Here is a 13555-nt window from a genome sequence, read left to right on the forward strand (position 1 = left end):
TGTCTTTCTCTCAGTTATAGTTTGGCTCATGCTGTGTTAAATTCTCAACCTCTATTAGTCTTTGCAAGTCTCACCTGTTATAATCTCAGTGACCATCGCCCCATTTGGGCTGTCCAAGCCATGTGCACTTGTTCACCGAGTGTTAACTCATTTGCATTGTTTTAATTTCTTTTGTCTGAACTCTTCTGTTGGATTAGTATATAAACATTAAGTATCATTTTCCTAGCGTAGCTGTTGCTGTTTGGGTTAGTGTCCCAGGAACACAGACTGCAGTCCTTTCCCAGTGATTGTGCCTTTTCAGAGGGGTGAGAAGGAGTCACAGCCTTTAGTGTTTCTTAGCCTTGGAAATGGTTTTGGCTCGTAGCACCTTGACCATGGTGGAGACAGACCGGGAGCCCTCCAAGTTTTGGGCGGTGCATGTGTACGTTCCCTTGTCTACATCCCTTATCTCATCCACAAGGAGCAAGGTCTCTGACACCTGGAGATCTTGACCTCCAGTTCGAATGAGGCGCATGCTGTCCTGGGTGTAAAGTGGCCTTCCAAGCTGAAGAGAAGCAACACATCACTACACCATGACAAGTTTATAAAAGAAAAAAGGAACTTAAAGTCAGTGATGACTGGTGTTAGGGTAATAGCCATCACTTCAACTTTTACAAATAAGCTGTAACAAAAGTTGCAGAAATGTAGTTCATTGAATATATGGAGCAGGGGGCGTAGTGGTGCAGTGGGTTGGACTGGGTCCTGCTCTCCAATGGGTCTGGGGTTCAAATCCTGCTTGGGGTGCCTTGCGACGGACTGGCGTCCCGTCCTGGCTGTGTCCCCCTCCGGCCTTACCCCCTGTGTATATACACACACACACACACATTTTCAGAACCGCTTGTCCCATACGGGGTTGCGGGGGAACCAGAGCCTACCCGGCAACACAGGGCGTAAGGCCGGAGGGGGAGGGGACACACCCAGGACGGGACGCCAGTCCGTCGCAAGGCACCCCAAGCGGGACTCGAACCACAGACCCACCAGAGAGCAGGACTGTGGTCCAACCCACTGCGCCACCGCGCCCTCTATATATATATATATACATGTATACTTGTATTACCTTTTGCCCAGGGAATTCCCAAGTGAAAACAATATCTACATCCAGTTCTCCTTCCACGGTGCAGGACACCTGCAAATTCTCTCCAATTCGAACTGAAGAAGACGAGAGTTGAATCTTTGGGGATGGAGGGGACATAGGGTCTAGTGGGAAAAAAACAATGTTACCTCTGCACCCATGTTCACCAACAATAGAGTTACTAGTCTGAAAAATCGGATTGTTGTTGTTTTCAATCTGTCCCTTACAGTTGACATAGATGAGCAAGTACTTGGTGGAGCTCTGCCGAAGACCACCCAGACTGGCCACGCAGAATAGAGCACCAGCATGGTGGGGTCTGGGGCGGTGGATTGTGAAGCCCTTCTTCACATCAAAGGAGATCTCTGACCCATCCACCTGCACCTCCTCTGGGGGAAACTCTCGGTGCAATGTCACCTTGGCTAGAGGAGAAGTCACTTGACAGGGCAAAGTGGTGGGTCGGTTGCTTCGGAGCTGAATCACCTCATAATACTCCGCAGATGGCACAAACAACTCATGGGGGTCTTGGGTTGGCAATGGAAAGATATCCAAATAAACAAATGAAAAACAGACATTTTGTAATAGCATTTCTATCAGATTGTTTTATACTATGCTTTTAAAATTAATGACCTCTTGTAAAAGAGAATGGAAATCATGAGTTCAACAACTTAGATATAAATTCACTGAATACAGTGAAATGCACATTTCTTCCAAAAAAAAATGTTAGACACAAGAACCTTTTTAATCCATACCATAATGAGCCCGATTTGAATTTAGATGCTTTGGTGTGTCCGAGAATTAAGGATGTTTAAGTGTTTTTAGGCTTGAAATTGTAAACAGGGAATAGACAGTGACCAGCAACCAGATATATAGACTCAATCACATTAATAGCAGCTACACTCAGTATATGTTTAAACATACGAGTAGAGGACAGTTCATTTCAAAGGTAGTCTACATATGGACTCTAAGAGGCACAAGCAGCAAGATGGTACTTCACAGATAACCATTTGTTATTCTCGACAAGACACAAGTGAGTAATTTTTCACATGACTTGTCCTGGTGACGGTTCTGTTGTAATTGAGCAGAGTTGGAGAAACCATACTTCTCTTTCTATAGTAACAGTGTAGCTGGGGGTTAAGTGGTTAGAGCTGCTGCCTTTGGATACAAAAGGTCATAGGTTCAGATCTCACCTCTAGGCATAAACTACTAAAACCACGAATAAACTGGCGGTAAAAGTTTGCGACCCCCAAAAACTGCTGCAGAGTTCTCACGGAGGTTGGATGGGGCCAATCTAGCACAGCCTGGACCTTAGCTGGATCTACTGCAAACCTCACCTGGACCAAGGATGAAACCCAGGAAAGCCACATGCTCCGGGTGAAAAAGGCATTTCTTACCTTTAACAATGAGACCGTTGTCTAATAAGTGGCCAAGGACCTGTCTCACGTGTGCCACATGCTCAGTCATGAAACGCGAGAACACCAGGATGTTTTCAAGGTAAAAGAGTACACACTTATTCATCAAATTCCCCAGCACATGATTTACAAAGGCCTGGAATACAGAGGGAGCATTAGGTAGACTAAAAGGCATGACCAGTATTCATAGTGGCCCAGGGCAGTACTAAACGCCGTCTTCCATTTGTCCTCTTCTGTTAAACGGAATGGATTATACATGCTGCGCAGGTCTAATTTAGTAAAAACCCATGCACCATGGACCTGTTCTAGCATGGCCGTGATTAATGGCAAGGGATGAAGGTATTTTACAGTGATCTTGTTGAGACCTCTATAGTCAATACGGGGCCGCAGGCCACCGTCCCTTTTCCCCACAAATAAAAAAACTAGCTGAGGCCGGTGAGGTAGACGGCCTAATGATATCCAAGGATAGGGCCTCAATGAGATATTCTTCCATGGCCTTCTGCAGTGGTAGGGGCAGTGGGTAAACCCAGCCCCTCGAAGGGGAGGTTCCTGGCAGGAAGTCAATGGCACAGTCCAACGGACAGTGTGGTGTTATGGCAGATGCACGTGATTTGCTAAAGACCTCCGCTAGGTCCGTATATTCCTCTGGTAAAGTCAGAGGCAGCGTGAATCCAGGGCTGTTGATCGATGTAGCTCGACAAGGTAGGGACAGGTAAGAGGAGGCGCACTGCTCTCCCCATGAAATGAACTCCTTTGAACTCCAGGAAAACACGGGGTCATGTTTAGCCAACCAGGTGTACCCCAGAATGACTGGTATGTCGGGGGATGCAATAAGAAAAAAATGACTGCTTTTCCCTAGGGCAAGCCCCTATCTGGAGCTCAAGCTCCTGAGTGCAAGACTCCACTGGTTGCCCGTGAAGCGCATTAACCCGTAACTTAACTTTACAGCTTTCTGTGGGAATGTCGTGTGACCTCACAAAAGCGATGTCCCTGAAGCTACTAGCTGCTCTGAAGTCTATGAATGCACATATGACTATCTGGCAGGCACTTCCCTCCCAGGATTGAACGATGGGAACTGTGAGCTGTGGGGAGGGGTCACTCACCCAGTGGTGTGTACAGGAGGCTCTAGCAGAGGGGCGCTTCAAATAGGTCACTAGGAAGTGGCTAGAACCACCACAGTACAGACAAAGACCCGTTTGGAGATGTCGTTGTCGTTCAGTGGGGGTCAGGTGTCCCCAACCAACCCGGAAGGGCGTTTGGGTTTCCCTAATGGTCGTCTGGGGGTATTGCAGATGCTCACAGGGCAGGTTGTCCAAGGTGATAGCCTGCCATATGAATTAGTCCAGAATCTGGTCTTTCCCTCAAGCTGAGGATTCTTTGGTAGAACAAGGATGACCTCTGGTGGTGATCCAGGGTCTGGCAGTGAAGCTTGCATCGTCTGAGCTCTCGGATCTGTTTCCAGACACAACAAATGTTGGAGTTTCTTCAGAGCGCTTTTTAGGTGTTTGATTGCTGCTGGGTCCATGTTTAAAGTGGAATCTTCTGTCACACAGAACCGCCCCCCACCCACCCACACCCACCCACACCCACACCCACACCCACACCCACGCACACACACATACACACACACCCACGCACACACACACACACACACACACACACACACACACACACACACACACACACACACATTTTCAGAACCGCTTGTCCCATACAGGGTCGTGGGAAACCGGAGCCAACCCGGTAACACAGGGCATAGGGCCAGAGGGGGAGGGGACACACCCAGGACGGGACACCAGTCCGTCGCAAGGCACCCCAAGCAGGACTCGAACCCCAGACTCACCAGGGAGCAGGACTGCAGTCCAACCCACTGCACCACCACACCCCCTCACGCGGAACCAAGAACGTGGAAATGGCTGGACCCAAGTTCAGGATTGTTTGTCAGAAACTGAGAGGTCAGGCGAGTTCTTGTTGTCAGGGACAGGCGAAGAGTCAATCGATCGGCGGTCAGAGTAGGAGCGAAGATCCGTGGACGTAGTCAGGAGATGAGGCGAATGGTCGGAAGCCGGGGACCGAAAAACAGGGACTGGGAACGAAGGAGATTGGGACATAAGAGCTAAGGTGAGTGGTTTTCTCATTGAAATTCTGCGAGTGTGAACGAGCCGAGGAGGGTCTTTTAAAGCCAAGTGCTCAAATAACAATTAGAACAATTGGACGTGGACATGAGACTAACTTCTATGCCCCCTCAATTATCCGTGAGAGGGTGAAAAGCTGGTCCAGTGTTCCCCGGCCAGGACGGAATCTGTATTGTTCTTCTTCAATCCGAGGTTCAGCTATCAGCTGGAGCCTCCATTCCAGTACCCTGGCATAGGCTTTTCCAAGGAGGCTGAGAAGTCTGATACCCTGATAGTTGGCACACACTCTCTGGTCCTCTTTCTTAAAGATAGGGACCACCACCCCAGTTTGCCAATCCAAAGGCACTGTCCCCGAGGTCCATGCAACATTGCAGAGGTATGTCAGCCATGACAGCCCCACAACATCCAGGGCCTTAAGTAGATCTGGGAGAATCTCATCCACCCCCAGTGATTTCCCACTGTGGAGCTTTCCAGGTACCTCAGTGACTTCCTCCAGGAAAATGGACTCTGATACCCTGGAAGCCTCTGGCCCTGACTCCTGTAAGGGAGGCATATCTCTTTGGTTTAGGAGTTCCTGAAAGTGCTCCGTCCACCTCCCGACAATGTCCTCCTCTGGGACCTGGGAGAAGTTCTCAAGGAAGTGGGTGTTAAAATCATTCTGGACAGGTTCTGGACAGTTGTTCCCACCACAACCTCACTATACGCTTGGGTCTACCGGGTCTGTCCATCAGTTTTCCCCAAAATCTGATCTAACTCACCACCACATGGTAATCGGTTGACAGCTCAGCACTTCTCTTCACCCGAGTGTCCAGAACATTTGGCCTCAAGTCAGATGAAATGACTACAAAGTCAATCATTGACCTTTGGTCCAAGGAGCTCTGGTACCAAGTCCACTTATGAGTATCCTTGTGATTGAACATGGTGTTTCTTATGGAGAAACCATCACTAGCATAGAAGTCAAATAACATTTCACCATTCGGGTTTAGATCGGGCAAGCCGTTCTTCCCAATCACGCCCCTCCAGATTTCCCAGTCATTGCCAAAGTGAGCACTGAAGTCCCCCAGCAGGACTATGGAGTCTGTAGGTAGGACCCTGTCCAAACCCCACCATTCTTTCCAAGAAGGTCAAATACTTTGAATTGCTGTCTGGTGTATAAGCACACACAACAGTCAGAGTTTTCCTCTGCGACTTTAAGTCCCATCTCTCATGCACCAGGACAAACTCAAACTGTACAGCAGCCAGCCAGGGGCTTGTGAGTATCCCCATACCCGCCCAGCGCCTCTCACCTTGTGCAACTCCTGAGTAGGAGAGAGACTACCCCCTACTGAGGAGTTTGGTTCCAGAGCCGACACTGTGAGAGGAGGTGAGCCCAACTATATCTAGATGGTATCACATTCCACGTGCCAAGAGCCAGTTTCTGCCGCGAGGGTCTGCGACACCATATGCCACCCTGCCCCCTCCTGCTGCCTGAAAGGCATTGCACCCAACCCCCATGTTGGACCTTGCAGGTGGTGGGCCCACATGGCCCCTCCATGTCGCCTTTTCAGGCTGAGCCTGGCAGGGCTGCCTGGCCACCAGGCACTTGCCCAGGAATACTACCCCTAGGCCTGGCTCAAGGGGTAGGTCCTGGTGACCCTATCCCGGCCAGGGTACACATTGTGTTCTTAATCTCTTTCATGGGGATTTTTGGATGAAATGTAACTTGTTTGCAAATATTTCACCAGGAATTCTACAGACAGAGTTTGTTTAATAGATTTAGTCTTGTTTTTAGTGACGAGAAAACATAATATTTTCATAACATGAAGAATACTTTTACCAGGAAAGAAGATGAAGACCTTAATAGCTTTGTTATATTCCTTCCTGCAGTCTTTGTCTTCACAGTACATAGGGTAGCAGGTGTATTGCCCTGTGTCTGTCCCTGTGGCATTGCTTAAGGTCAGGGAGCTGTAATGCTTGTGCTGGACAGTGCTGTTGGAGACAGTAGCAATACAAGTGAGGTCACCACAGAAAGGCAAAAGTGGACACAGATGCCATTCAGCTGCTGAATTTCAGTTTTCTCAGACGAGTGCAAGAATTAGACTTCACATTAGCCATCAGCTAATTTGCAAAGGGAAAAAAGACTATTACAGACAGTCCCCAGATTACGAACAGGTTCTGTTCCTAAGTCTGTCTTTAAGTCCGAGTTGTATGTAAGTCGGAGCACTTAGTTACGGTTCGGGTTTGGGGAGGTTAAACATTAAACAAGTTCGCAGAAATTTCTCTCAGGATATGCAGGTAACCGATGTCACACATGAAGATTTTCTGCCTCGGTGTGATCCGTCCCAGCCGCCCGCTAACTGAGAAATAGGTCTGGATGAACACCCTGAACAGTTCACCAGTTCACAAAAACACAGGGAAAACATAGAGACTGGATAAACAGTGAAATGGATTTGAACAGCGCAGGCACTGTGAAACAGCCACAGTACCTGCTGCACCACTGTGTCGCCACATTAAATATTGCTTTTGACATATAGACCAGGTGAAGTGTTGGATATTTTAACTCTTCAGAGGAGTGAATACAAAAATATTGTGATATCCCCCTTTCCTATTGCAATATTATAATACAAGGAATAACAAATAAGCTACACGCAGTCCCCGAACTACGAACAAGTTCCCTTCTTAGGTCTGTCTTTCACTCGGATTTGTATGTGACTCGGAACAGTTAGGTACAGTTCATATATAAGCTCAGTTAGTCAAATGTTTGTCTTGGTATATAATATATCGTGCACCTTTCCATGCATAAAAAACATTAAAGAAACACTTCCGGATACACTAAAACATCTTTAAAATAACAATACACACACACACACACATTTTCTGAACCGCTTGTCCCATATGGGGTCGCAGGGAACCGGAGCCTACCCGGCAACACAGGGCGCAAGGCCGGAGGGGGAGGGGACACACCCAGGACGGGACGCCAGTCCGTCGCAAGGCACCCCAAGCGGGACTCGAACCCCAGACCCACGGGAGAGCAGGACCTGGTCCAACCCACCGCGCCACCGCGCCCCCGCGCCCCCTGTAATAACAATACAGTAATAGTAATAATAATAATAATAATAATAATAATAATAATAATAACACAATGTAATGATGTAATGATAATGATAGCAATAATAAATATAAATGTAACTACAGTATAATATAGACATAGAAAGTATTAATAAATTTACTACAGTATTTATGACAGAGAGAGAGAGAGAGAGAGAGAGAGAGAGAGAGAGAGTGTGAGTGTGTCTGTGTGTAGGTATAAAAACATTAACTTTAATGTTTGCTCTTCCACTGTAAGTTGATGTTTCACCTTTTTTCCGATCGCTTATTTCCACTTTAGTTTCAGTCGTGATTGTTTTCCTTTGATGCTTCACCATTACTTGCACCACACTTAGGCAGGTAAAAACATACACACACACACACACACACACACACACACACACACACACACACACACACACACACACACAGAACCGCTTGTCCTATAGGGGGTCACAGGGAACCAGAGCCTACCCGGTAACACAGGGGGTAAGGCTGGAGGGGGAGGGGACACACCCAGGACGGAACACCAGTCCATCGCAAGGCACCCCAAGCAGGACTCAAACCCCAGACCCACCAGAGAGCAGGACCGTGGTTCAACCCACTGCACCACTGCACCCACAGGTAAAAACAAAAAATAAAATTAAAGCCAAATACAATAACACACCCACTCCGCGAACCGCCACCTGAACGTGGTGGAGGGGTTTGAGTGCCTGAATGACCTCAGGAGCTATTTTGCTTGGGGCTATATGTCCCTGGTAGGGTCTCCCATGGCAAACAGGTCCTGGGTGACAGACGAGACAAAGAGCAGTTCAAAACGCCCTTATGACTGTAAAATCAAGGTTCTCGTCTTCCCCGCCCGGTATGGGGTCACCGGGGCCCCACCCTGGAGCCAGGCCTGGGGGGGGGCTTGCATGCGAGCGCCTGGTGGCCAGGTCTATGCCCACAGGGCCAGGCCGGGCTCAGCCCGAAACCAAGACGTGGAGCCGCTCTTCGGTGGGCTCACCACCTGCCGGAGAGGCCGTAAGGGGCCGGTGAGTTGTGATTTGGGCGGTGGTCGGGGCCGAGTGCCCGGCCGACCCAAACCTCAGGCGCCAACTCTGGCCTTTGGGACTTGGAATGTCACCTCACTGGTGAGGAAGGAGCCTGAGTTAGTGCAGGAGGTTGAGAGATACCGTCTAGATATAGTCGGGCTCACTTCCACTCACAGCTTGGGTTCTGGAACCGCTCTTCTCGAGCAGGGGTGGACTCTCCACTATTTTGGCGTTGCCCAGGGTGAGAGGCGGCGGGCGGGTGTGGGCTTATTAATAACCCCCCAGTTCAGCCGCCATGTGTTGGAGTCTACCCCAGTGAACAAGAGGGTCATCTCCCTGCGCCTTCGGGTCAGGGAACGGTCTCTCACTGTCGTTTGTGCTTATGCGCCTAGCAGCAGTGCAGAGTACCCGGCCTTTTTAGAGTCCCTGGGGAGCGTACTGGAAAGCGCTCCCACTGGGGACTCTGTCGTTCTACTGGGGGACTTTAACGCCCACATGGGTAGCGACAGTGACACTTGGAGGGGCGTGATTGGGAGGAACGGCCTCCCTGATCTGAACCCGAGTGGTGAGTTGCTATTGGATTTCTGTGCTAGTCACGGTTTGTCCATAACGAACACCATGTTCATGCATAAGAGTGTCCATCAGTGCACTTGGCACCAGGACACCATAGGTCGGAGAGCGATGATCGACTTTGTAGTCGTTTCTTCTGATCTTCGGCCATATGTCTTGGACACTCAGGTGAAGAGAGGGGCTGAGCTGTCAACTGATCACCACCTGGTGGTGAGTTGGATTCGATGGCGGGGGAAAAAGCTGGACAGACCTGGCAGGCCCAAATGCATAGTGAGGGTCTGTTGGGAACATTTGGCGGAGGCCCCTGTCAGAGAGGTCTTCAACTCCCACCTCCGACAGAGCTTCAACCAGGTCCCGAGGGAGGTGGGGGACATTGAGTCTGAATGGACTATGTTCCACGCCTCCATTGTCGGGGCGGCGGTTCGGAGCTGCGGCCATAAGGTCTCCGGCGCCTGTCGCGGCGGCAATCCCCGAACACGGTGGTGGACACCGGAAGTAAGGGATGCCGTCAAGCTGAAGAAGGAGTTCTATCGGGCCTGGCTGGCTCATGGGACTCCTGAATCAGCTGACGGGTACCGACAAGCCAAACAGAACGCGGCTCTGGCAGTTGCCGTGGCAAAAACTCGGGCTTGGGAGGAGTTCGGTGAGGCCATGGAGGAAGACTTTCGGTTGGCCTCAAAGAGATTCTGGCAAACTATCCGGCGACTCAGAGGGGGGAAGCGGTGCTCCACAAACACTGTTTACAGTGGAAGTGGTGCATTGCTGACCTCAGCTGAGGATGTCCTCGGGCGGTGGAAAGAGTACTTTGAGGATCTCCTCAATCCCTCCAACACGCCTTCCGTAGAGGAAGCTGAGGCTGGGGACTCAGAGGGGGACTCGTCCATTACCCTGGCTGAAGTTGCTGAGGTAGTCAAAAAACTCTTCGGTGGCAAGGCTCCGGGGGTGGATGAGATCCACCCCGAGTTTCTCAAGTCTCTGGATGTTGTGGGGCTGTCTTGGCTGACACGCCTCTGCAGCATCGCGTGGAGTTCGGGAACGGTGCCTCTGGACTGGCAGACCGGGGTGGTGGTCCCTCTTTTTAAGAAGGGGGACCGGAGATTGTGTTCCAACTACAGGGGGATCACACTCCTTAGCCTCCCTGGGAAAGTCTATGCCGGGGTACTGGAGAGGAGAATCCGACCGATAGTCGAACCTCGGATTCAAGAGGAACAATGCGGTTTCGCCCTGGCCGTGGAACACTGGACCAGCTCTATACCCTCACTAGGGTGCTGGAGGGTTCGTGGGAGTTTGCCCAACCAGTCCATATGTGTTTTGTGGACCTGGAGAAGGCATTCGACCGTGTCCCTCGTGGCATCCTGTGGGGGGTACTTCGGGATTATGGGGTTCGGGGCTCGCTGCTACGGGCTGTTTGTTCCCTGTATGACTGGAGCAGGAGCTTGGTTCGCATTGCCGGCAGTAAGTCAGACCTGTTCCCGGTGCATGTTGGACTCCACCAGGGCTGCCCTTTGTCACCGATTCTGTTCATTATCTTCATGGACAGAATTTCTAGGCGCAGCCAGGGAACGGAGGGTGTCTGTTTTGGTGGCCGCGAGATCTCGTCTCTGCTTTTTGCGGACGATGTGGCCCTGTTGGCTTCATCGAATCAAGACTTGCAGCGTGCACTGGGGAGGTTTGCAGCTGAGTGCGAAGCGGCGGGGATGAGAATCAGCACCTCCAAATCCGAGGCCATGGTTCTCAGTCGGAAAAGGGTGGGATGCCCCCTCCGGGTTAGGGGGGAGCTGCTCCCTCAAGTGGAGGAGTTTAAGTATCTCGCGGGGTCTTGTTCACGAGTGAGGGAAAAATGGAGCGGCAGGTTGACAGACGGATTGGTGCGGCGTCCGCAGTAATGCGGTCATTGTACCGGTCTGTTGTGGTGAAGAGGGAGCTGAGTTGTAAGGCGAAGCTCTCAATTTACCAATCAATCTACGTTCCTACCCTCACCTATGGTCATGAGCTCTGGATCATGACCGAAAGAATGAGATCGCGGATACAAGCGGCAGAAATGAGTTTCCTCCGCAGAGTGGCTGGGCGCACCCTTAGGGACAGGGTGAGGAGCCCAGTCACCCGGGAGGAGCTCGGAGTAGAGCCGCTGCTCCTCCGCATCGAGAGGAGCCAGTTGAGGTGGCTCAGGCATCTGTTCCGGATGCCTCCTGGACGCCTCCCTGGTGAGGTGTTCCGGGCATGTCCCACTGGGAGGAGGCCTCGGGGCAGACCCAGGACACATTGGAGAGACTATGTCTCCCGGCTGGCCTGGGAACGCCTTGGGGTTCCCCCAGAGGAACTGGAGGAGGTGTGTGGGGAGAGGGAAGTCTGGGGGGCTCTGCTCGGACTACTGCCCCCGCGACCCAGTCCCGGAGAAGCGGAGGAAGATGGATGGATGGATGGACAATAACACACGAGACACTGTTAACAGCAACATGGTCCAACTGAAAATAAGGAAATCTTTGTCCTACCTCTGGCTCACACGTTAATGAGCCAACGAACTGCTGTAGATGCACAATGTTTTGATGGGCATCACAAAGTAGCACTCGTTTGTTATTACAAATCATTGTATGTAACTCAGTAGGGGGTGTGGTGGCGCAGTGGGTTGGGCCGCAGTCCTGCTGTCCGGTGGGTCTGGGGTTCGAGTCCTGCTTGGGGTACCTTGCGACGGACTGGCGTCCCGTCCTGGGTGTGTCCCCTCCCCCTCCGGCCTTACGCCCTGTGTTGCCGGGTAGGCTCCGGTTCCCCGTGACCCCGTATGGGACAGGCGGTTCTGAAAATGTGTGTGTGTGTGTGTGTGTGTGTGTGTGTGTGTGTGTGTGTGTGTGTGTGTGTATAGCTCAAATTTTGAATTTAATGGGCTTTGGGGGGGGGAGTGTTTTGTAGCTATGAGTTGTACGTAAATTGGACGTTCGTAAACTGGAGTCTGCCTGTAATCTCAGTTCTCTACAATCTCCTGCTCATAGTGAGCTGTTACCTGAGCCTGCCCTCATTCTCCTCTTCCAGGTAATGAGGCACTGTCCATTGCACAGGATTCCCTTTGCACCTGAGGTTCAAGCTTTCCCCTGCTGGAATACTCAGTGTGTCTCCCAGCTTGTGAAACTTTCCCTTATCCAGTACTTGGGTGAGGAAGGTTTGGGTCTGTGGGCCCCGTGCTGATGTGACTCTCAGTTTTCTTGCTGGTTGGGGGGCTTTGTTCTTTCTTCCTGCATTCATTTCAGCCTTTTTCATTGCCTTAGGCTTCTTATCAGTTTGCTTCCTAGGAATCTGCTGTTCCCCCCTCTGGCTGTGGCCTGTGCAGAAAAAAACAGCAGTTCTGTTAGGCTCTGTTTGTATTTGTATAAACAGTTGTCAGTCTGTACTGTATTTTTGCAATTACAATGAATCCTTTCATTTGGACTCTTCATAAATCCTTCTAATTTACATTTAAACACTTGTCAGAAAAGTAAAATATGTGTCACAGTAAGTAATTCTCACAGACACACACACACACACACACACACACATACTGTCTGAAACTGCTTGTCCCATAGGGGGTCATGGGGAGCCGGAGCCTAACCTGACAACACAGGGCAAAAGGCTGGAGGAGAAGAGGACGCACCCAGAGTGGGATGTCAGTCCATCGCAAGGCACCCCAAGCATGACTTGAGCCCCAAACCCACCAGAGAGCAGGACCCAGTCAAACCCACTGCGCCACTGCGCCCCCCCAGAAGTAGTTCTGTCATCAGTATTTACTTTTCTTGAACCCCAAAGGTGATGAAAATGTGAGAAAAGATGACTGTAGGACTGTGTAACATTACATTAGCAATCATTCAACAGAAGGCCCTGTAAGATGCTCTCAGCACTCTGGTGCTGCTATAATATAAGTATTAAATAAACTTACCAAATTCAAGAAGAGCACCAATAATGACCAAAGCACTGATAACTAGCCTCCACTTCATTTTTGCCAGAATTCCACTGTTTAAACCTGTAGCTCTTGTTATCAAGGTCAGATTTCTTATATATGGTAGTGAAGAGAGACTGCAAAATTTATAACCGTGTGCAGAACGACTGAAAAGCAAAGCTGGCTCTTCCAGTGAGCCGTGGAGCTGCGGGCTTGGAAACGTCACAGGCAAAGCAAATGGTCACCTGTTTACTTGTATAACAGAAATTCCTTCTCTCAAGAGAGTGGCACTAATAGGCCAGATTCCAGGGTACTTGCTGAATAGA

At 50.3% G+C, this 13555-nt stretch overlaps 1 protein-coding gene across 1 annotated transcript; it reads right to left on the reverse strand.

Annotated features, from left to right (window-relative positions):
• Nucleotides 1-325: 325 nt before the first annotated feature.
• On the reverse strand, nucleotides 326-12577 carry LOC108930120 (platelet-derived growth factor receptor-like protein). The gene is made up of 5 exons (XM_018745194.1): nucleotides 12324-12577; nucleotides 6472-6623; nucleotides 1339-1632; nucleotides 1097-1236; nucleotides 326-544 (listed from the first exon to the last, which is right to left on the reverse strand). The coding sequence occupies exons 1-5, from the start codon at nucleotides 12575-12577 to the stop codon at nucleotides 326-328; spliced, it is 1059 nt and encodes a 352-aa protein (XP_018600710.1).
• Between the last annotated feature and the right edge of the window lie 978 nt (nucleotides 12578-13555).

The sequence above is a fragment of the Scleropages formosus genome, chromosome 13 (assembly GCF_900964775.1).
Source record: "Scleropages formosus chromosome 13, fSclFor1.1, whole genome shotgun sequence".
NCBI classification, from domain to species: Eukaryota; Metazoa; Chordata; class Actinopteri; order Osteoglossiformes; family Osteoglossidae; genus Scleropages; species Scleropages formosus.

What these genes read in the sequence shown, in the direction of transcription:
- LOC108930120 (XM_018745194.1), bottom strand. Translation starts at nt 12,577, where the DNA reads ATGAAAAAGGCTGAAATGAATGCAGGAAGAAAGAACAAAGCCCCCCAA. An exon ending in GAGAATGAGGGCAGGCTCAG is followed by an intron (nt 6,624 to 12,323) that starts GTAACAGCTCAC and finishes TGTCTCCAACAG; the next exon opens with CACTGTCCAGCACAAGCATT. An exon ending in GGTCTTCATCTTCTTTCCTG is followed by an intron (nt 1,633 to 6,471) that starts GTAAAAGTATTC and finishes TGCCAACCCAAG; the next exon opens with ACCCCCATGAGTTGTTTGTG.